The 24,930-nt window shown below is 36.6% G+C and overlaps 1 protein-coding gene across 1 annotated transcript in view; it reads left to right on the top strand.

The window, feature by feature from the left end:
- Sema3d (semaphorin 3D) overlaps positions 1 to 24,930 on the top strand; it is a 115,055-nt gene that overhangs the window by 39,243 nt on the left and 50,882 nt on the right. Inside the window, exons 3-6 of the mRNA XM_051174593.1 lie at positions 855 to 917; positions 7,793 to 7,912; positions 14,160 to 14,253; positions 16,609 to 16,737. Coding sequence (XP_051030550.1) covers positions 855 to 917; positions 7,793 to 7,912; positions 14,160 to 14,253; positions 16,609 to 16,737 — 406 coding nt within the window. The remainder of the gene's footprint in view (positions 1 to 854; positions 918 to 7,792; positions 7,913 to 14,159; positions 14,254 to 16,608; positions 16,738 to 24,930) is intronic.

Below are 24,930 nucleotides of genomic sequence, written 5' to 3'. Positions count from 1 at the left end.
TATAATATACCATCATACGTATTTGAACCCTGCTTTGCAAACCCATCCTGACAGCTTACCAAAACTATTTAAAATGAAAAGAAACAGATAAACAATAAATGCATAAAATATTTTCTGAAACATCACTTAGTGCTCCCAACCAAAGTGTGTGTTAGGGAGGGGCGGCTCTTCACCTCTGCCCTTTGCCCAAACTACTTTTGCTGTATAACTGTTAAGAATCTCAGATTTGGTGACATAAAACTTGGATTAGATTATCATGATCTAGTTTGTGCCTTTTATGTTTTATTTCATTGCTATGTGATTAAGCTTTCGGGAAATGAAAATGAAGACAGTAAGTATGTCTAATATTAGGGAAATTATGATATTTAAATGAGTTATTATTCTAACATCCTGGCTTTTGCCAGATATGTCTAAGTTCCATACATGCTAAATGTGGTGAACAAATGGTTCCAGTCCTTGACTTGGGGTAGCAACCTGCATGAGTGAATAAGAGCTGTTTTGACCATCTCAACACACTTTTATATAATGTACAACCACTTAGAGAAACCCAGGGAAAAAGGATGAATTCAACAAATGCTAACTCAACATTCTGCTGACATCACAATAAGAATATACAGTTCATTGAAGATAACTTATTTTTTATTACATACATTAAAATCAAGAAAGTTAACAAAAGAATGGCCCCATACAGTTTTCATTCAGAAGATTTACAGAAGGGTTTTGGGAAAATATTTGTGTCTGGACTTCAAGGCCTTGGTTGATGTTTATTCTTCAGCATTACTCCTTCTCTTTTCTAATCACATTTAGAGGTTTTGAATATGCCTATTCTAATTTACCTTCAAATATTCTTTCAGATTTATTGGCCTGCTGCTAAGGAAAGAGTGGAACTATGTAAATTAGCTGGAAAAGATGCAAATGTAAGTATGAAACTTTAAAATTACCTTCTCAAATCAGATACTAACAGTCTAGTAATTGTTTATGTTCACTTTTTATTGAATAACAACATTAGTATGCTACTTTTACTACTAAATTAACATTCTCTATACAGATTATTATGGTAAAAAGAACACTGCTTCACACCCGCAAAACCAACATTTGAAAGTAGAAGCCTCTATAATATAGTGAATTTTAGAGTAATCTGCACTACATAGAACCATACTGGAAAAAATCAGAAACAGCAACAAAAGAAATATTAATCTGATACAAAATATTTCTACTTTACAAAAGCAACACTAATTTTTACAATAGCCCAAACAAAGATAGTATAACAATATATTCTAACATAATAACTCTAAATATTTTTTAATTTCTTCAGAAAACTAGATTAGAAGCAAGTCAGTATAAATGAATATAAATCACCAGGAAAAAATTGTACTTCTATGAATCTATCCTTTACATTTGCATGCATTTGTTTTGTAAATGTCAACAAAATCATCACTTAGTAACAAATTTGCAACAGACATTTTCTTTCCTTCCAGTTAAGGTTGAATTTTCAACACACATATGACTTATTTTAAGTGGTGGCACAGAAATGGCAAGAATGGTCTGAGAAGAAAAGGTGAAGGATTCTGGCATAAGAATTACAAGCAACCTACTCTAAAATTTAGCAATTGCACAAAATTACTCAAAGTACAAACATGTGGTCTTAATAGATAATTCTAGTACTAGGTATGGTGGCTCTTTCCTCACTAGGGTGTTCTTGCAGAAGGATTGCCACAGTTCAAGTGCAGCCTGAGGTACAGAATGTATTCCTTTTCCAAAAATGAAACAAGCAAATGGAAAATCCAGGAGGGTTAAACCCCTATAGAGACCATTGCAGGTCCTCAGTCAGTTGGACCAGACTGTTTGTATTTGTTGAGCTTAGCCTGGATTATTTAGGCAGTGTATGGCTTGTACTGCAGGTTTCCTTCCATGGCCCCATTTATCTGTGTTCTCTGATCAGGCTAGGTGTTTTGTGTTGAGCCCTGACTTTTGGCCCTGTTTTGATGGAAAGAAACATTCTTTTTGAGCAAAGTCAATATAACCAAACTTCACTGAAGATGAATAGAGGTCCCAATCTTGGGCCAAAATGTGATTATCTTGTGGTCTGTTCTGCAAAATCCTCTAACAACATAAATACTGAATGTTAAACTGTGCATTGTTTTCATATTTTAAAATGACAAATAATGTCTTTTATGTGAAAGCACAATTATATTTAAAAGTAAAGATGATTAAAGTATTGCAGTGTAGCACAAGACATAAGATGCACTGAGGAACTGAAAAGACTTGCAGCTTGAATGAAGCTGGTTTACTCGGTCATTCACTTATTTTTCCAGGGAGGAGAGATAGGTAGCCTGAATAAGTCAAGTAGGTTGGTGCTAGCTATAATTGCAACTACTTGGAACCTGACAGTAGGAATATTATAAAGTCAATTGATGGCTAGCGTAGGATACTTAGTAAGACCCTATCTTTAAAAAAAAATCAAATTTAGTGGCAGAGCACTTGACTAGTATGTGTGGGGACCCAGCTTTAATCTCACAGACTGTTAAAAATAAAATAAAACAATAAAACAAAACTACAGAGCCTATATGTATATAACACATAAGTAAAATGGAAGCCTGTCCTACAAGTAACTTCTTTTCAAAACAGGACAGAGGTCTGACTCACATGGCCATATTTTTATATTAAGTGTCCAACCCACAATAATCAAAACAAAACCAAATAAATGCAGTCATACCTCATTTTATAACCTGTGATCCCTTTGAAGCACATTTGAGTTAAGAGAAGTGTCAGGAAATGTTAGCATCAAATGCAATAGGAGAGAGTTTACATTGATTGTACTAGGAAAGAAAGGGATTCAACTCTTCTGGATATATTTCTCTCCCTCCTGTGCCATGAGTGGTATCATGCTGTTATCTCCACACTTAGAAATTGCCCACGGATGAAGAAAAATGCAATTGCTTGTTGAACTTGTGAGGATGAAGTAATTTGGTTATAACAGTTTTCAAAACTGTTTGTCAAATAAGCAATAGTGGCATAAATTTATGTTTTGTGAGTCATCTATATATATATTGAGTATTTGAAGAAGGAAGGAAGGAAAAGTATCTTATGTTTACTGCAATAAGCTACTGTAAGTTTTCCCATGAGTGAGAGGAGGGGTAAACTATGAATTTCAGGAAGTGGTGTTTTGGATTGTGAAAGAATTCTCACCTCAGTCTGTTCACCAAGTTACACAGTAACTTTACTGTCTCCCTTGTTCAGTTAAGGCAAGGGGTGGTTAACTTGTCTAGAGATGCTGGCCTTGTGCCCACTATTTGTGAGCTAGTTATCTCTTTTAACATTTAATCTTGTCTACTGCTAACCATGGATTTGAGATGCAGAGAGCTTTTTTCCCTTTTTGACAGAGGTCTATAAAATTTGATATTGTATCACAAAGTCAAGAAATGTTATCTCCTTACATTCAGTGCATCCTTTTAAAACTGCTCCATTTTAGATCTGTTGATAAATGCCACTTTTATACTTGTTACCTTGTTTAAGGAACTACTTCCCATGCCTTATAGTTATAATCTTGTTCAATCCCCTTTTACTTGGAGAAAACTAAACCCAGAAAAAAGCAAATGGCTCATTCAATATCACAGACTTTACAATGGTGAAGTCAGAAGCTAAAGCCAGATGTCTGGGTACATCCTCTATGCTCCTAACACTATAAAATATACATAATAAATCAACACAGTTTTTTTTTCAATTTATGTTTCTTGGTACTATCACCATAACATCAATCCTCATTCTGAACAGAGTTGCATTGATTTTTACCAACAGAAAACAAAAAAACAAAAACAAAAAATAAATCTGTGGTTTCATTGACTTCTTGTCTCTATATGACTTCTCTTTCCTCCTAGTAATTTTTACCCACTTCCAAAGATTGTGTTTAGGATTAACAAGTGTTTGGAAAGACTGTTCATTTACGAAAAGGTACTATATAACTGCAAAGCAGTGAATTATTTACCATAAGTAAAGTAGCTAATTGGGATGTAAGGGAATGGAAGGCAGAGGTGGTGGGAACTATTATACTCCCTTGAATAATCATCCAGTTTACTTCAAGGAAGTAAAGGATGGCAAGAAAAGGCAGGTAGTGTTTTGGTTTTGTTTTGAAGAAGGATGCTAAAAGAAAGACACATATGAAATGATTTAGTTTTATCTATACAGCTTGCATTAAACTGCTTAGTGTAGGTAAAAGAAAAAAAAGATGAGGTTAGCATGGGCTATCTGTTAGTTTAGTCACAGAGGTGTCAGCTTTGACAGTGAGACATCACATAGAAAAACAAACAAACAAACAAACAAAATAAACAACAAACCAGCATCTTTATGCTTTATAATTTATAATTATATACTCTTCTTTATTTACTTTTTAAATAAGTCTGAAAAGAAATGTGTTCATTGTAAAAGCTGAATAAGCTATATGTGAGACAATGCAGACACTTTTTTCCTTAGTCACTAGCCAGGGAGAGCATGTGGCATTGCAAGGTACATTCTTATAGTTTATTTATCTAACTAATTTTCAGGATGAAATCACTGTATAAGTAGTTTCTCCTAACAGGTTTTTTTTTTTTTTTTTGTTGTTGTTCTTTATAGCATGTTATAGCATGTCATAAACTTTTTTGATGCATTTTCTAAAACAGCTCTACATTCCTTTCCAATCCTTTCATGAATGTCCTTGGTGCATTCCCAGTATTCCCTGGGGTTACGAATGGTCCTGTGTGGGAGAATCTTCATCTAAATATTGAGGAGATCATCGCCTACTGAGTAGTCTTTTAAAGTAGGATTTAAAAATTCTTGTGTTCATGAGTTCACTGACCTCCAAAATAATGATGGCACACTCCAAGCAGGAGTCCATGGTTAAAAGAAGTATTTTTCTGAGTCCTGGTTACTGATGGATATAGCATATAGTGAATATACAGTGTGGATGCATAGAAATGTAAAATAAATATATTCAATATTGCTAGAAAAAAGGAAAAAATGTGTTTCAGCCAGAAATTTTTTAATTCCTGTAAGTACTAAGCATTTTTATAAGGAAAACAAACAAAAAGTACTATCACAATATTGTGCAAAATACATTCAAAGATAATACTAAAGTGTATCATTTTCATGTATGAGCTGCCATTGTGGACTGATGAGTTAGCAAGTTCAGGGAAAGTTTAAAAGGCTGATTCTCAAAGTTATCTTTTTTCATGCCCCAGAGAATTATGCCACCATCAATAGCCTAGCAAGTCACTGAGTGAATTAAACCAAGTTAATTATTGATCATGCCCTTAGACAAAACTTTGAAACTTTGTGCATAAAAAGAAAGCAGCACATAATCTTGAGATTTAAAAACATAAAGACATGAATTTAAAGTCCATTGTAAAGTACATTGAGTAAGGGTTCTTAGCCTTAATTATCTGCTCTGGGCAAAACACAAAGTCATAGATCTTATCTTTTTTATAATCAAATCACATCTTTCCTTCCCTTGGCAGCAAAAGCTGCTCCTTAGGGAATTGCTCTCTGCCAACACCCCCACAACACTTCAGGGATGACAGTTTTTGACCTGTAGCAGGTAATTCAAGACTCACACATACTATGTTGTATTTCATTCCAACCTAATCAGGAAGTTAATCCTAAAATGACTCCTAGAAAAGGTACTGACAGGGAATAGTCTAGATATAATTCTGGAGTTTTTGTTCTATAATCATTAAAATATGACACACACATCTCAAACTTCATGCCGGCCCCCTCTTGCTTTTTTAAACAGTGCTACCTCATATAGACACATATCAACCAGATTTTACAGTGTACACCTGGAAGGGAAGTAGTCTTATTTATCTGCAAGTATTTCTTTAAGGCCCTTCAAACTGCTGTCTAAATTCCATCATTGTGTGATAAAATGAACCATTTGATAAAGTGATTAAATAACAGGCAATGAGTGAATGCTGCCTTACACAACTTCCATCTCCTGCCTCTGTACCATTCCTGGTGAAAACTAAAGATCAGAGTAACATAATGAATCTGCAGAAGCAGAATAAAGGCTGGAGATACATAAAACTCCCTTCTTAACCAGATGCCATGGTGAAAAGGTTTGTGGTGATCGCAAATGATTTTGCACTTTTTTGCATTGGTTTTCCTCCTATTACATTATCTCCACTGTGTAAAACCAGCAGTATGTTTCCTTTCTGAGTCCATCCTTCTGAGTTAGTTGTCCTACTACTGGCATGTCAGGTACAAACCACAACTGCTGTCTTTTTCTTTTTGTATATAAAGTTTATTTATTTTCCTTTCATGTGAATGTATGTGCTTCTACACAATTTCCTATGGCAGTGAGAAGAGGGTGTCAACCACCTGGACCAGAGGTTACAGGGGGTTGTTGATTTCTGTGGAAATGTAGAGAAGCAGACACATGGAATTTTCAACTTCAAGAGGTGGGACAGTGTTTATTGGTGCACAAAATAAAAGGTGCCTCTCTCACAAAAAAATTGAAGGGTTTGCCAGGAGTAAAAGCTAGTTGTGACCCTATATAGGGATGGGTGAGGGGCTTAAGAAAGGGGAAATTGTTGCAGTCTTAAGAGTCTACATGTCTCTCATGCAAGAAATCATTTGCCTAAAACAGGAGAGACAATCCTTTCTGGGATGAAGGATAATAGTTGAGTAAGGTCAAGGCAATCCGAAATCTATTTCTGAATCTTGTTTTATAACTGAGGCACTCTATCAGTGGGAGCCAAGAGATGTGGCTCTGTCATCAGGACCTCCCATTGCCCAAGAGTGATCTTGTTTATTTGTGGAGTTCCTGATGAGTCAGGAATGGGGAAATTGGACTTCTCCTAAGTTTCTTACTTTTTAATTGAGCATTTGCCTGCCTTGTGTACAAGATAAGTAGATGTGAACATTTCTGTGGGTCTGTGGGGTCATGAATCACAAATCCATGGGTCAGCAAGTGTTTCCATCTAGGCATGATATTTTACAGTTCTAATCCCAGGACTTGTCAATCTACTCGTGGGGAGCTACTCTGAGCTTAAGGAGAGCCTTATTGAATTTTTGGCAGGCCTTGGCTACACTGTGAGATTATCATGCTTAAAGAAAAGAGAAATTGCTTCCAACAATTTTGGAGAGATAAAGGTTCACTTACAGGAGGTAAAAGTAATTTAATTTATAATAACCTGAATAAATATTCTAAAGGACAAAGAATTGCTATGAACTACAAAATAAATTGTGAAAAATAAATCCATTGGGAAAATACTGAAAATGTAAAGAAATTTTTAGATATAAGCATGTGCAAAATAAGAAAGTGAATCATCAATAGTTTGCTGGAATAAAATGTTCATGAGAAAAGTTGAGTAAAGAACAAACATGAAGTAATCCTGTTTCAAGAACTAAGGGAGACTCTATGTTAGGAATGCAGATGTAGGAAAGCATACATATGTCTAGTGTTTTCTTTGGTGAACTTTGGACAGTTGCATTGTGGACAGTAATATCTCCAGGGACCAGGTTGTGTGTTCATATTAAAGTAAGAGAGATCTCATGTTCCGTGTTAATTTGTGTCTTTCCCAGTCAGTGTACATCCATTCTTGGGGCCTCACTGAGTATGACTACAGATCTTTCCATATTAGCATTTTAACTAGCTGCTGCAAAACAATAATTGCAAAAAGTTTTAAAATCACTCTTTTGCCCACAATTTCTGCATGTGCTTTTCATTTTTTAAGTCAACTGTTCAAATCTTTATTTTAGAAAATGAAAGATTGTCTTTTAGCCATATACTAATGCTTTTCATTTTTATACCCCATAGACAGAATGTGCAAATTTCATCCGAGTTCTTCAGCCCTATAATAAGACTCATGCTTATGTGTGTGGAACTGGAGCATTTCATCCCCTATGTGGATATATTGATCTTGGAGTCAACAAGGAGGTAATGAAACATTAGAAAATATCTATACCACAAAATGTGAAAGTTTGAGTAAACCTCTTATGAGCTATATTAAGAATTCATTCATGTTTCTAAACATTGATAGATTACACATTAATACATTTTATTTATCTAATAAAAGTGTTCTAATAAAACCAGTTTTAATGGGAGAAGTAAAATTTACCACATAAACTATTATAAGCAATTGTATTATGGACTCTACACATACCTTCATTTTCCCCTTTAATAATATCTGTATACACACCCATTTACTTAGATGTTTATCAAATATAGTGAAGACATTTTACATATATGATCTTACAGTGGTATTATATATTATTTGATAATTTCATTTGTTCTTGATCTGTGTAGTAACCAATATATGGGCTAACAACAGTGAACTATAAATAACTACAACTTTAATAATTTTCTTGACTCTAGATATTCACTCATACTGAAATCATTGGGTTATCTGAATTAAACTAATGGGATAGAAGGATATAAAAGATTAATTTATTCCAGATATCAGTGAGCATTTCTAATAAATGAGAAACATGCAGATTTCAGACTTTTAACCTAAATGAATTTTTCAAGTATTCTGTGTCATAGATTGTCATGTGCATTGCATGCATTTTGCATACCCTTTGCAATATCACAAACACTGAGATTAGCACCACTGTAATCTCTAATAAATAGGTTTGTAAAAGTAATTTTTGTCGTTGTATCGTAAACAATCCAGCAATGAGCTCAACCAAGGCATGGTGTGTCCAAAACGAGCATGACCAGCTGAGCTTTAGCCATGTACTCTATACTGCTTCTTTGTAAGCACTGTCCTCATATTTATGCATGTATTTCCTGGTAGAACCATACATTTTTTGCAGTCTTTATCTGGGTTTATGATAATTTTTTTAGATATTAATTTAACCTATGCATGCAGAGATCAAACCTTAGACTATGGCCACACAGAATTTCCGCTATACCCAACTCATTTAACCAGCCTTGACTCAACTGCTCAAAAGTAATTCAACTCTGATAGTTAAATTCTGAACAGCTCAGAGATTTGGCAACTGAATCCATCATTCTTTGTTGCTGGTGTAATGCTGCTCTGCCAGGCTACAATGAAGGGCAATATATAACAGTAGCACAGGGTATAATTATATGAGCACCTGACAGCTTATATGTGTATTTAGGCCTGAGGATAAAAGCCAAACTCACAACCTGCCTGGGAAGCAAACAGTATTTTCTCTAACTCTTTAAGTCAAGCTCCCTAAAAGAGAATTTCAGTGTAGCTAATTACTTAGCTTGGGACTTGTTAAGAAGGTCAGGAGCTCCAATTTACAAGTTTTCAGAATAAGGAAATTATGAGAGCACAGGGATGGTACTAGACGCCATTCTTTCAGCTGGTCTGGAGAGCAAGAACCTGTTTCATCGTGCCTCTATGATTTTTTTTAATATTTATTTATTTTTATTTTACATGTCGATCCCAGTTCCCTCTCCCTCCCCACCTCAATCCCTCCCTGCCTCTTACCCTCCTTGCCCCCTCACATGCACTCTAACCACCCTCAGCTCCCATCTCCTCACCCCAATTCCACATGTAGGACAATGCCATCCAGGTGGGGTCATGTAAATCTGTCAAGTCTTTTGAAGTAGGGGCTAGGACTTCTCTCCTGTCTCTAGGTTAAGGCAGTATCCCTCCGTGGGGGAAGTGTCCTCAAGGTCCTTTTGTGCACCAGGAATATATCCTAGTTCCACTGTCTGAGGTCCCTTAGTCTGCTAAGTCCTTCTAGCTGAGACCCATATTCAGGCTGCCTCCATGATTTTTTTATGTCACTAATCTCAAAACATTTTATTTCTAGAAGTTTACAGATTCTTACCATTTCAAGTAGATAAACTTACTTGGAAAGAGAATGAGAAGAGGGAAGGGTGTATGCAAAGGGCTGGAGGGAGCCTCCTGCTGTGGTTAGCCAGTCACTGTGGTTGGCACAATGAGAGAACTAAAAAGGGAAAGTTAAGATAAATCCCAAGGGGTTGTCAGGGAGTTGGAAGGTGACACTATTTAGTGGGATTAGAACAGTGACAAGCTTGTAGAGAAAGTGGTAATTGCACATACTGCATTTAAGCATGGTGCTCCAAGGGGGTCCCTTGGATCATAACTCAGGTCAAGGTGGCTGTCAACAGCTTCAAAGAACATTTTTAAGGGTCAAATTTACCAGCTCCATGATTTGTGCACATGGTATAAACTCTCTCAGCTTTGTTTATTCAGGAACATGTGATAACAAGAAGAGCAAGAGCATATAAGGTATTTTAAATAACAAATAAAACAGTAAGTGACAATATGATCCCCATGCATATGATCTCACAGAGGCCTTCAGGGATCTGAATCATATGGGGCCCTAAACTGAAAGAAGAAGTGGACATGTTCCTCCATCCCTAAACAAGAAGCTATTTCTCATTGAATAGCCACTTGCAAATGAGACTCCAAGGGAGGCTCACTGCAAGAACAAACCACTCCTAAGGATATGTGGCATGCCCAGCAGTAGATGCCAAAAGAAAATGAAATCAACAGTTGGAGTTTCCTGGTCTCATAATGTCGTGTCAGGGCTTTTGTTAAGAAAAAAAAAAGCTATGACTTTTATTTTTATATAATTTATGTATGTACATATATATGCAATTTATAAGATACCATGTATAAGCATTCCTAATATGTAGAACATAAAATTATACTGATATTCTATAACTTTGAGAATGTTTCAATGACTATCTAATAACTGCATTTGCCAAGCATGGTGGTAGGAGGTAGAGGTGGGAGGGTCAGTGAACATGGCATCAAAGACAGTCAGAACTGCATCTGCACCTGAATGTCAGCCTGGGCTGGATGAGACCAGCTTCAATTTAAAAATGGGAAAGAAGAAAGAAAAAGAATTGGAAGTGGAGGTTGTCCATCTAGAGCTAAAAAGCCAGGTCTTCAATTGTGTTGTATGCTGGTAGTCACTGTGTTTCATAAGGTAATTACTTAATCTTTTCCTTCCAGGTTCTCATCTGTTTTTTCCCTCATGTTATCTTAAATTCTTTTATTGCATTTTACTGTGTGTGTGTATGTGTGTGTGTGGTATGTGTGTGGGTATGTGTGTGTGATATGTATATGTGTGTATGTGTGGATGTAAGTATGTGTATGTGTGTATGTGTGGGTGTATGTATGTGTATGTGTGTATATGTATGTGTGTGGTGTGTGTGTATGTGTGTGGTGTGTGTGTGGTGTGTGTGTGTGTGTGTGTGTGTGTATGTGTGTGTGTGGTATGTGTGTGGGTATGTGTGTGTGATATGTATATGTGTGTATGCGTGGGTGTAAGTATGTGTATGTGTGTATGTATGGGTGTATGTATGTGTATGTGTGTATATGTATGTGTGTGGTGTGTGTATGTGTGTATATGTATGTGTGTGGTGTGTGTGTGTGGTGTGTGTGTATGTGTGTGGTGTGTGTGGTGTGTCTGTGTGTGTCTGATTTATTTGCTATGGAGCATATGAGGAGGTCAAAGATCAGCTGTGTCTTTCCATTATGTGAGTCCTGAGGATGGCACTCATGTAAGCTTTGCAATGACATTGAGCCATCTTGACCACTGAGTCATCTTCCAGCATCCAATAATGTTTCTATATGTGCAGTCCAAAGAGGTACATTTTAGTAATTAATTAAACTAAAGGGATTATGTGAGGCATATCCTACAAAATGCTGTTTAGAAACTTAGAATTTTGTGTGAGCCATGTTGTCTTGGGAAACACATTAAATCATCAGTTAATTTCATTTTCTTTCCCTGGAGCTGATTGGGGAAGACTTACTCTTTTGCTGTGTCCTTCTCCAAGAGTTTACAGGAAAGTTCATGTTCTCGGTTCCCATAAATACAAAGACAGGTTTCTCTTTGCAATTTAATAGAGTTATATTTAAAAACAAAAGTCTATGCAATTGTCAGTGTTCTTGTAATATTTTTCTAGATTTTTCTGGGGACACACACACACACACAAACTGGGGCAAACTTTGGTTTCCCTTTCTAGTATCACATTTGATGCCTTAGAGTTAACAGGTTTGTTTAGCCAATGGCAAATAGTGTGTTTTTAATAATATGTAAACATCTGCGACAGCCACAATATACAGTCCTCCCTGCCCTGCCCCCAGTCAAAGTTGGGAAGCCTAAGTGCATTCTTGTTGGGTCTTTCTCTGCTTCTAAAGTCCACTATCATTTTTCCTTAGGTGACCCCAAATAAATTAAAGGCTTTCTGGTCTGATCATGTCACATAGTCACACAAAGACTATATATCCAGTGCATTTTAAATCCCGAAATTCTGAGACTGTATTAATTAATAGCCTTAACTGTATGCCATCAAGCTGAATCCATAGCCCTTCTTCCCTTACAGTTTACCTGCAATGCTGGATTTATTAATGGAGTTTCATGCAAATATGGGGTGAGAATTTGGTAGACAATATGAGCAAGTGCCTATTCCCTCACGATACCCCTTTCAACTATTAGGTATCATTATTTGCATTAAGACATGCCTATTTTAATTTATGGAATAGCAATTGCTAATCAGCCTCATTTCAATTGCTGTTACTATTTTGTAGTGAGACAATAGTAACTATTAGCCTTTCATAAGGAGGAAAACATCTCAAAAATAGTGACAACATAACTCAGGAATTATCCTGGTGCCCTCGGTCCCTTTTGCTTCAATGCTTGCTTTCTATGTAATAGGAGTGTGGGGCTCTTTCTTGATGTAAGAGTAATCTGTTATAACAAAGATATGCTGTCCAGAATGCCTGTAGTGTGGGATTCTCTCCTGACTACATTGGCTGAGTTGTCTCCCTAGCTGCTGGAAGGTAGTGTTGTCATTGATATGAGACACTGGGGATCATGGGGCTGTGTTCATTATTCTTGCATATTTTTCTTGGACAGTTTTATGTAAGATGATTTTCCTTTGAATATCAAAAGTCTGCCAATGTCATTCTGTCTGTGGTCACTATTATAAAAATAGATGTTTCTGCCAAAATAACTATGTTTCTGCAATACACAGTGTTTTCATAATGGCAACAATACTACAACATAATTATCTCCCCCTCACATGTCAATATCTCTGAAAATGCACTGCCTATTTGAGGACATTTGTATGTCATTACGCATTTTTAAAAGTCACCAGTCTTAGAGAATTCAGTATAATATAAAATGTTTACTTATATAAATAATGGTTATCATACTAGATGCAAATGTTACATAGCAAATTCTTGGCTTTTTGCTTTTTATTTTGAAACAAGGTAGTTTTATTTTGTTTCTGAGACAGAGTATTACAAAATTCTCTGTGTATCAAATATGGCCCAGACCTCCTGATTTTCCTGCCTCTGCTTACCAGGTATCTGTTTCACAGGCGTATACTAGTATGTCAGAAAGCAAATTTATTTCACATGTAGCCACGTGAAGCTCTGTGAACTCTGAGTTTCCTGCTGGGAGATCAGAAGTAAGGACAAGAGTATACTCAGAATCTCATAACCCACACTCTGTCTCAAACTTAATAGTGATATTTAACTAGTGAAATACATGCTGGTTTTTATTAGCTTAAGGAAATTATTAAACCTGTGCTGGGAGTATGGATCATTTGCGGAAGTGCTTGGTGTGAGAGCATGAAGACCTAAGCTTAGGTCCCTATAACTTACATCACACAAATGCTGCAAAGATCTGTAAACCCAGCACTGACAATAGTCCCCGAGCTTTCTGGCTAGCCATATTAGCCAAATAGGTGAGCTCCAGGGTCAGTGTGAAACCCTGTTCCCCAAAATAAATAACACCTGACATAATGTCTGGCCTCCACATTTATTAATACACCAATGTGCTAGCACCTCCATGAATATATGCAAACACACGCTAAAACAGACACACATGTACATACACAACACACACACAAAAAAGTGTGATATTTGAAAATACTGGTATTTTGTGTTGTACTTTTAATGACAGTGGTCCTGACAAATGCTTTTTGAGTAAAATGTTGCTTTGACCTGAGCACTTATGGAATTTTTTTGGAAAGAGGAAACAAAATTCATCATGGAGTCATGCAAGATGCAATGATGCCTAAAGAGTTAAGTCACAGCACGATGTGTGTGCTGTGTGCTTGGTTCATTTTTATCTAGCTAATGAATGGGAACCAATTCTTATCTGCTTTGTTCTTGCTGACTGTGATACATTTAAAAATGCCATTGTGTTTTTTACCACAGGAACTCATATTTAAACTAGACATGCACAGCTTGGAGTCTGGCAGGCTGAAATGTCCCTTTGATCCTCAGCAACCTTTTGCTTCGGTAATGACAGGTAAGATCAGGGCAAACAAGTCTACGTCTAAGTGACTTTCAGAAAAGGCCTGTGTAGACTAAACCACATTTTCTGACTGAATGGAAGATAATTTTGGATTAGCCCTTCCCCACATGCCGGTGCCAGTCTCTCTATAAGAACATCATCATCTATGAAGTGAATGAGGTGACAGCATTCCTTCATGTCTGCACAGAGGCTTTTAAACAAATGTCTGCTGAACTCACTCTAAGGCACATAGCATATTTCCTTGTTTCACAAACACTTTTACTTACCTGGGATTTTGCTAATACTCAGCTTTAACCTTTCTGTACTCGGGAAGGGTGTCACATACAGCGATACTTAAGCAGGGAAATGAATAAACAATGAATCAAGCTATAACATACAGTTATATAATGCCTAAGCATCTTTTCTTCCATATTTCTGTTAATGGAAATGTGAGGGGTTTGCCTTTTCTCTCTCTCTCTCTCTTTGCTCACATATGTAGCCCCATTTGGCTTTGTATATGTCTTAAATTCTCATAGAAGAGACTGTCTGGCTGAAAGAAGGTAGTGCTGTGTTGTGCCCTGAAAAGTATCAGCAGGGTCTCCATGTCATGGACATTATAAATAAGTCTTTCTATGGTTGGTTTTTATAACTCTACTCCTCTCTTATTAAACTCATCCACTAAATGTTTGACTAGATGATAAGAGGGAAGCACTATGACATTTTAATCTACACATGGTGAGAACCAGGAATTTTGCTTTGAATTGAGAATGTGTTTGGAAATTATACAACCCATGTTTGTATCTTCTCAGTAGATGTCATAGATGATTTTTCATCTGTTAAGCAGTATTGATGCACCCTTAATAAAAATGAAACAAAAATCACATTTTGGATATGGATGTCCCTTTTTAGAAATCCCTATATAACTCTAAAAAAATAAAGGTGACAGTTTTTAATCCTGGATAATCAAATCAAAATTATGGCTAAAACACATGATGTCTGACAACTTACTGACATGCAGTATAATAAATTTCAATTGGCACATGGCTTTGTTTTCTCTTAGGTTCCATCTAAGCTTTTTAGTGATGTTATCATTTGTTCCTCTGTGCTTTACATTTCTTAACCCTGTAAAAATTGACATATATTGGAGAGTTGTCTTTCAAGGTGGAGACCACATGTTAGTTGCACTAACCTTATGTCACAGGGTTTCACTTGCATTGTGTTTTCTTTAGTCACTGGCCACTGGCATTTAGGTTGAATCATTTCAATAAGGCCAGTGAAATGTTATTAGACACAAGCAAGGGATTTAGATCCATCGTTTCACATACAGACAGACTTTGAAGATTATGCTTCCAAAATAAGTTACATTTCAATGACGATACTGTTTTCCGCCACTATATAGTTATGTAAGAAGTTTGAATGATCTACACAGATTAGCCATTTTTACTTTATGTTTTTGGGTGTAACCAAAAGAAGCTTCCTGTGGAAGTCTCTTGAAGTAGCAGGGTTTTAGCTCTCAAAAGTACAACATATCACGCTTCAAGGACAGCCTTCTTCCTGCCTGCTCCCCAGTGCTCTGACAAGCAGTACAAACAGAGGACATTGATCCCAAACTGGCTCACACTTGCCCCTCCTTATCTCTTTCCCCAGGCTCCTGCTCTTTCTTCTTCTACTCCTGTGTCTCCACTTCCCCTCTCTCCTCCTCCTCACTCTCTGCATCTTCTCCCTGATTTCACCTCTGGCTCTCTCATTTCTCCTCTCCCCTCCTCTCTCTACTCTCAGATTCCTCTTTCTGTGAAGAAACCTTCACTTCATTTGATATAGGACGAAAAGTTTAGATTGCAGCAAAAGCACAATCTTCCCTTTGTTTATCTGAGCTTGACAGACATGGTCATCTCAAGGAATGCAACTTGTTATAATTACAAGGAATGACGTCAGTGTTGAAATCTCCCTTTCAGCAAGGGCTGGACAAAGAGAAGCTGTGGTCACCGAAGTTGTGTCGATAAAGTAAATACTAATTGGGCCATCTGTTCTCATTTGGCATTTAATTTTTAATATTGTGAGAGTTGCTACAAAAGTACACTCCTAGTTATGATGTTCCTCTGCTTACTGGGGATAAATGTTAAAGAGTATATACAAAGAAAAGTCAATGTGTGCACCGCAGTTAAATCAGAATTCTGGGCCTTTGGGGGATACCCAGCTTTCTATCTTCTGTGCATCTGTTAATTTGGTTACTTCTCCATGTAAGCTTGTTCTTCAAAATCTGAAAAACGTGTGAAGCACACAATCTAGTGTTAGCAGTCCATATGCTGGGCATTGTGTGGACCTCTGCTTCCATCATCTTAGCAGTCCTGTTTGCTTTGCTCCTTACAGATGAGTACCTCTACTCTGGAACAGCTTCTGATTTCCTTGGCAAAGACACCGCCTTCACCAGGTCCCTTGGGCTGACACATGACCACCATTACATCAGAACTGACATTTCAGAACACTACTGGCTCAATGGTTAGTGATGTTTCACCTCTGTTTGTTTTGAATTTACTGTCAGAAATCTAAGGAGCTTGTTATTGTGCATTGAGATGTGTTTGGGGAAAGTTAATATCATATAGCATTTAAAAATACATTTGAAATGATTTCACATCTAATTAGACAAATCTCCAGAAAGTAAGTGTGTGTGTGTGTGTGTGTGTGTGTGTGTGTGTGTGTGTGTATGATATTTACTGTGTCCTACATCCTTGGCTCTATTTGTACTATAATAAATGTGTTATTTTCTAAAGGTTCACAATGACACTTAAGACATTATCACTTTAACACTTTATTTTTAAAGATGACTAAAGTGTAGATGTGATGACTTGAGTGATTTGATCACAGTCTCACAGTGTATCAGCAGCAGAGCTGGGTTTCATGCTTGCAACCTGTGTTCTATATTTTAATTACCAAGCTTCTTAGCTCAATGGAAAGGAGATAAACAGCAATGCTAACATTTTTGTTGCATTTTAATTGTCAAATAAAATTAGGTATATTTTAATAATACACTCTGCATACATCAAAGTAGTTAGCATTTTCCAAGTTTAATGCTTGCTTCTGCTGCCAAAATTTATGTTTGAGTTTAGACACTGCAAGATTTTAAAATACTGATAATGATATTGGTTTATCTAAGTATTATTTTATTTAAATTTTATGGGGCATTTGTGGTTTCAAAAGCAGGAAAAAAATCCCTAAGAATTTATGTGCTTACTTCAAGGACTAATACAAAGCTATTTCACCCACTGTCTTATTTTCATTCATTTATATGGAGAAATAACACAGAATTTTATTTAAACAGTCACATAACATTTGCCACTCCCACAAGAATTAGTTGCGTTTAGCAGAGGAGGACAAGCAAGAGATTTCCAGGTGCTATCTTCCTATCTCTATGTGACTTTTGAACAAAGACAACATAAACAAAAGGAAAGACACTTTTAAAACATTCCTTTCCTCAAAACCTGTAAATCAGTTTGTTTACACAGTAAAGTGATTTCCAAAGTAGCAAAAAAGAAAAATCTCTTAGAAGTTAATGGGTTTTGGATTTGCTTCATTGGAGAGCAACTTCATAGATTGCCACTTTGACACCTGCTTAGGTAAATATTCTCAGGGTTTCAAACTAAAGAATAAAACTGCATCTTTCTTTTCAGAAATGGCAAATATCCTCAGTCTGTCAGGAGATAGTCTTGTCATTCTTCATCATGACATGTCCATAAAGAAGTCTATGTATACAATTTTTATTTGCCTAGAATGCTATTATTTTTACTACTATTTGAATAGAATTACACAATTGGACCCGTTTCAAATGGCCTGACACTTCCCCAATAAAAAAACTTCCAAGCCCTTTGCTCACTGAGTGCTAAATCCAACAGACATACCTAGAGGCAGCAGAAGGTGGCTGACCCCAGGGACACAGATGTGTTCTAAGCATAGAGTTTCAGGGTAGTAAACAAGGAGGAGAAACATTTTCATGAATTTGACAAGAGTTATTGATGATTTTACTTTTTAATCAGGAAAAGTGTGTGTGTGTGTGTGTGTGTGTGTGTGTGTGTGTGTGTGTATGTGTGTGTGTGCGCGCGCGCACGAGCGTATTTCTTTTAACATTAATTATTAGTACACTAAAGAACAAAAGACAGTGGTCCATTGAGAGAATGAATAGAAATGAGTGATAAGGAATTGGGGGTAGGTAGCAATAGTTAGGAGGATATGAAAATTTCTGCAAAGATGTATGAGGAACAATATTTGTTTATGAATAAGAGATTCCAAAGCATTGGGTTGCATTTAAGAGAGAAGCCAAAGAAATAAAGCAGTGAAGTTAATAGAAAAATGGATGGTAGAATTTTCACGGGAATAAATTTAGGTAAATTATTAATAATTATAAAAGTTAACATTCCTTAAAAACAGTTAATCAAGACAATACTCACTGGACAATAATGAAAGTTACCAAAATACATGGTTTGCCAGGACATTTCCAGACATTTCTGTCATCATTCCATTCTTCAACTGCATCAACATACACACCCACCAAAACAAACAAACAAATCTGTTTTATTTTTTAACACAACTACTTACTCCAGTCTTGTTTATCACTTATGTGAGAACTTAGCCAAAATGTTCTGGGATTTCAAATCTTTACTCACTGATAAGAAATCAGGCAAAGTATGCCCAAGGACTCCCATGAAGTAAGCATGATTACACACATACAAGTTAAGAGCTGGTATGTATTCTAACCACCACAGTTATTCCTTAATTTGGCAAAAGAAGTAAGGGAAGGCTCTTCAACATTTAAATTATTTACTACTCTTTCCTGCATTTTTCTCTTCTTTCATTCAGCTCACCCTTCTTAATGATCTCCAAGCAATATGTGCTGTTTCTTGAGAGTGTAGCTCTAATGTTTGTCTCTAAGTGACCTTAAAATAGTAATATGGGTGTCTTACATTCTTATAACAGACAAAATTGCTTTATAGAAAAGTACTATCAAACTCAAACATCATACAACTATCTTTCTGTATTAATTAATTTTATTATTGGTGCAACCAAACATCCTACAAAAGCAATGTAAGGGTGGAAGAATTTGTGGGTCTTGGTTCATACATCCTTATAGTGTAGTGAAGGCATCAGGAGCTTGAGGCAGCTGCAACCATCATATCTATAGTCAAGAAGCAGCAAGAGACTAATGTGCTGTTGGCTCCTATGTTGAATTTTATCCAGTCTGGGAGCATAGTCCAAGGAATGATGTCACTCACTTTTAAATGGGTTGACCCCACTTGAGTTACCCAAATCTGTAAAACACTCACAGGCAGGCTGGGACGCTTTTGTATAGTATTTTTTATTCATCACACCAAGATGACAATTCAAAGTAACCATCATACTTGCTCTAGGATTTGGTTCGTTAATATCCTTTCACTTTATCTAAAGGTCTGTAAGTAATTCTTCATATATTGCTTTACATTTAGTTGCCCCTCAGTGCCCATTTCCCAAAGTTATCTTTGAATTCTCTGAGCTTCCTCCACCTATTTACCTTGGACTTCTCCTTGATCCCTTCCTCCCCTTCAGCTCCTCTATCTAATCTCCAGGAAGCGCTCTCCTACTTCATCAAAGCTGATGTTGCCCTTGCTCTCTCCGTGGCCGCCAGCCTCCATAAGCCTCATTGCCTCTTACAGATTTTATTGCCCACTTTGAATGTTTACTAGTTTTCCTAACTTTCATTTCTTTCTTTCCATTTTTATATAACATACATGGTACACATGATCTTGGGCACTTTTTACAGTGTAATTCTGTTCAATGTCATAATCTTGAGACAATTACTATCTGCTTGTTACTTTCTGGGCAATATTAGAAGCCTGATTCTTAGATACTTAACTAGAATGTTCAAGTAGAATTGAAACTAAAATATTCTTTACAGCTCTGCATGATAACCTGTTTCCAGTGTAAGTGATACAGGCTTGACTGCACAAGCACGTTCTTATAATATCTTCATATTCTGGACCCATGTAATGTTCCATGTGGGGCTAACGCAAACCAAGGATATGGGTCTGGCAGCAAAGGTGAAAACTGACAGAGAAAATGTGTTTAGCTGAACAGTGGGAGAGTCCACCACAGTTTGCAGAACTGTGTAAGTGTGAATAACAGATCAGACATTTGTGGAGGAAGGGAAAACAGAGTGAAGAGGCCCTCTGCTTCCAGAAACCCATTCAGGACTCCGTGGTCCATGCAAATCGGGTCAGAGCAAAGGAAGAACTTATTGAAACTATGTAACATTCCCATGATGAGGAGAGAACTGATGGATGAAGGCAAAATATTGGCTTTGTCAGGGAGCATTTCTATTCTGTGTCATGAGAAATGGCCATTTTGTACTCACATTCAGAACATGGCTCAAAGACAAAAGCTATTGAGATTTTTTCTGGCTGAGTTAGGAGTTTTAAGATCAGAACACAGATGAACTGTTCTAATTATTTGAATGAATGTTGACTAAGAAACTATATTTTTAATCTTATACTTCACAAATTGAGATGGAGTGGGCAAAGGGATATGTTCAGGTCTCCTAGCTTGTTCTAAATTGGAACATTGACTATCTTTCTGTTATGGGAATTAACTCTGGATCTAGCACAGAATGGGTAGAGACATGGGCTGTTCTTCGTAAGATTTAGGCATCCAGTATGACAAATGCTGGCCACCAATAGAGATTTAAATTAAAGTAGCACTTTTAAAACTCAAACGAAGCTGGCCATGAGCCTCAGTTTTAGTAGATCCTCCATACAATGAAGTCTAGATTCAATTCCTAGCACTAATAAGTTTGCCTCCATATATTTTTATTCTAACAATATGTCAGTCAGCAGTTCAGTGGCCATATCAGCTGGAGGACAACACCATTTTGAAGAGTGAAAATGTAAAAAGTTTAATCCGGTGAAGAAATGTCTAGAAATGTTTGGTTTAAATTATTGTTGCTCATTAATGTATCTATAATATCCTAATGACACAATGTGTTTATAAATCTTCTTTATTATTTACATAGTGCATGAATGTGAAACTTGCTTTTGAGGTTCACAAGGTTACAATTTGGTTGACAAAATTGATGAATAATCGGTTATCAAGTAGTCAACTCAGTGTTGAACATGGCTTCTACTTCTGTACACGTCATTACATCTGTGTATCATTTGCTTCTTGTGAGCTAAATTTGCTTGCTGGGCTTCCTTCTATCGTCAGTTCAAATGCCCACACAGCACTCTTTCGTGTTTCAAGAAGTATGACTCCTCAGAGCTGAATTCTTCATTGAGATGGGAAGTCAGCTCTTAAATGAGCTATCAGAATATGGAATAACAGAACTGAAACCCTTTGGTCAGTTCTATGCAAAGTCCAATCTGACTTCATTCCCCAACAACACAAACTCTAAATACATTTTAATCTTGAAATAGAGAGGCAGGGACACAGTGACAGGACAGGATGGTTGCACAAACAGGGTTGAGCTTTTGTTAGAAGCTCAGGGAGGAACTAAAGAATGTCACCACTTGGAAAATGAAAACAAGTAATGAACCTTGGGATCCATGTGTTTTTGTTTTCTTTCTGGAGTAGTGGGTAACTTTTGTTTTAAATTTTCATTTTTACCATATTAGAAGGGGGTTTTAATTTGAAGTTTCTGTTGAGACTCTTGTCTGTAAATTCTCCCACATGGACAGAGAAGTTAAAACAACTGGAAGAAGATATAAGAAGAAATAAGAGGCAATTAGACAATCACTGGCAATGAAGTCCTGGGGTAGGTGTGATCACCCTGTGCAAAAGAAGCTTGTGGGGGAAAGAAAAATACTGTGTTCTGTAGGCTGAGTTTTTGTCATCTTCAGTTGACAGTACATTGTTGTGTCATGCTAGAAGTTCAGTTGTAAAAACACTTATTTTCAAACACTGTCCCTATTAGGACATACATTTTAAATGCCAGAGGAGGGGGTCTTGCTATAATAAAGCCCAGGTGTCTATTGCTATGATTTTAAATTGCTGAATTCAACAACCATGCACTAATTAAATGATAGCTATTTTTACCCAAATTTGGCAGCAAATCAGGAAAGAATTTCTATCATAAAATGCTAACAACAGTGCTCTAAGACAGGACCTCAGTGTAATCTACATGAAAGCAATGCCTTATTCTCAAAACTTGTATTTATTTTTAGCTTGCAAGTATGTTTATTGTTTAAATCTCAGAACAGAGTACTACTTGATACTGACTCTTCTTTTCCGTAATTAGATTTCTTCATATAATAAACATTTGGCTTAGACTTTCCCACCATTCCCCTCAAAATCAATTTTCTTCCAAGACTTATAAAAGAACCACATTTAAGAACTCAATAAAAATCAGCAATGACTGAATGGCACAAAGTCTTGTATGTTGCATGTTATATGTTATCTCATAGCTAACGAGTCAGTGCTTTCAATGCAATGATAATCTCCTCCATTGGTGTCATACAAATTCCTGAAATGTGGGCTGCTATTGACTCTACCTGTTGCTCATTTCTAGGGGTGCTCTCTGGCAGCAGCCACATGTTGATTTTCATTTTCACAAAGGTTTCCTTGTGCATGCCTGCAGCACAGCCTCAACATGTTGCATATGTCTGTACTTTCTTCAGAACATTTGTGTTCTACTCTTCTTTACATAGTTTGTTTCTGTAAATAAAGTAATGATCAACTGGCTCAAATCATTTCAGGTAACCATTCTCCCTCCTTCCCATCTGCTCCTTTTTGCTAGAGGGGCTTATTCTATAGCAAAGACTAGCCTAGGACCTACTATGTGAGCTAAGATTGCCTTGAATACTTCCCATTCCTTCTGTACTGTCATTCAAATTGCGGGGGCTATTTAGGTTTGAGTACCCATGCCCACCTTGAAGGATACTTTATGAAAAATTTCCTCCTTTCATTTAGTCTTCCTATTATATCCTATTTTCTGTTTCAAATTATGAAATCTTCATTATCTTTCTAAGGAAAGGATTGTATATTTTCAGGTTATTTTGTTTGTTTGGTTGGTTGGTTGATTGATTGGTTAGGTTTTTTTGTTTGTTTGTTTTGTTTAGATTTGATATAGGGTTTCACTATGTAGCCCTGGCTGTCCTATGTAGACCAATCACTATGTAGACCAAGGTGGACCCAAACTCGCAGAGATCCTCCTGACTCTTCCCACCCCTACTGCCCACCTCCCATACCTGACTACAGGAATTAAAGGTGATGCCACTATACCTGACAAGAATGTAAATTTTGTACAACTGTATAAATATCTCATGAATTCACGTTTTCATTATAAATTTGTGTTGATGAGCTAGAGTAATGACCGCAGCAGTAAAGATTATTGTCTGTTCTTCCAAAAGATCTACGTTCAAATCCTAGCAGCAACATAATAAGTAGTTCACAACCAAAGGTAACTTCAGTTCCCAGGGACCTAAGGCCATTTTCTGGCCTCTGTGTGCAGCTTCCATGCAAGTGGTACAGAGATATACAAGGATGCAAAGCACCGATACACATAATAAGGTAGAATAGAATAGAATGAAATAAAATGGTAATTAAAAGTTAGAAATGTCAGTTACATAGATCCAGGAATAAAGCAACATTTCAAGAGTCATCATGATTCATTTGTAACTTTAACTGCTTTACATTTCAGTGACACAATATATTATGCTCCCACTAATGTCTGTTTTAAGATCCTGTACTAAATAACGAGGTCCAGTCGTATTCCAATGCTTTCTAAATCATCTTAGGCCCCTTTGAGCTCACCCTAAGGATTAAATATTTACTTATTCAATCCTTGCTCTCTCTCATTCCATCATAGGCCTACATCATTGGCGACGGACTAATAATAGGTCTAGCTATTCTCTTTCTTCATCTACAGAGTGGTCATATACATGCTAATGACTCGTAAACTCAGATAATTAAAAGCATCTCATAAAGGGTTGTTTTATTTTAGTGTCCATGTCTCTAAATATAACTGGAGATTTGCATCTATTTTGCCAGCATTGCATTAGAGACCATTAAAGCATTCTATGGCATGTTATTAATGACCAGGTCTATATCTATATGAATGCTATCATTTTCCACATTGATGCTCCCCCCCCCCTCTTTTTTTTTTTTTTTTTTTTTTTTTTTTTTTTTTATGAAACTGGGTTTCTCTGCTTAACAACCTGGCTGTCCTGAAACTCAAACCTGTAGATCAGCTGGCCTTGACCTCAGATGCCTCTGTCTGCCTCTGCCTCTCCAGTGCTGGGATTAAATGCACATGTCACTACCACCTGGCTATTGATACTCTTTCTGAATCAACTGGAACACCATAATTGGTAGCCATGTCATAACATATGCAAAAATTTCAGTGAAAACTGAAGTCAGTTCTTATTATCATTTAATCCTAGAAGTTGTTGCCATTAGTAGTATTTATTTATTTTCATTAATTTGTTAAAGTCATAATCCCACATATAGAAAAAAATCACTATGATGTTTTCTAGTATCTGGTTATTTGTTTGTTAGAGTGCTTGTTTGAAACAGGGTTCCTGTAGTTAAACTACCCTTAAACTCATTATTTAGAAGAATGATCTTGACCTCCACTCCCTGTGCTGGGAATGGAAATGCCCTGGACTCTACATAGCTGTGATGTTTCTTTTAAAAAATTACTTAAATAACAAGTCAAAAGAGTTCATCTTCTAGTAA

The sequence above is a fragment of the Phodopus roborovskii genome, unplaced genomic scaffold (assembly GCF_943737965.1).
Source record: "Phodopus roborovskii unplaced genomic scaffold, PHOROB, whole genome shotgun sequence".
In the NCBI taxonomy this organism is placed as follows: Eukaryota; Metazoa; Chordata; class Mammalia; order Rodentia; family Cricetidae; genus Phodopus; species Phodopus roborovskii.
This window is presented reverse-complemented; position numbering and strand designations above follow the sequence as displayed.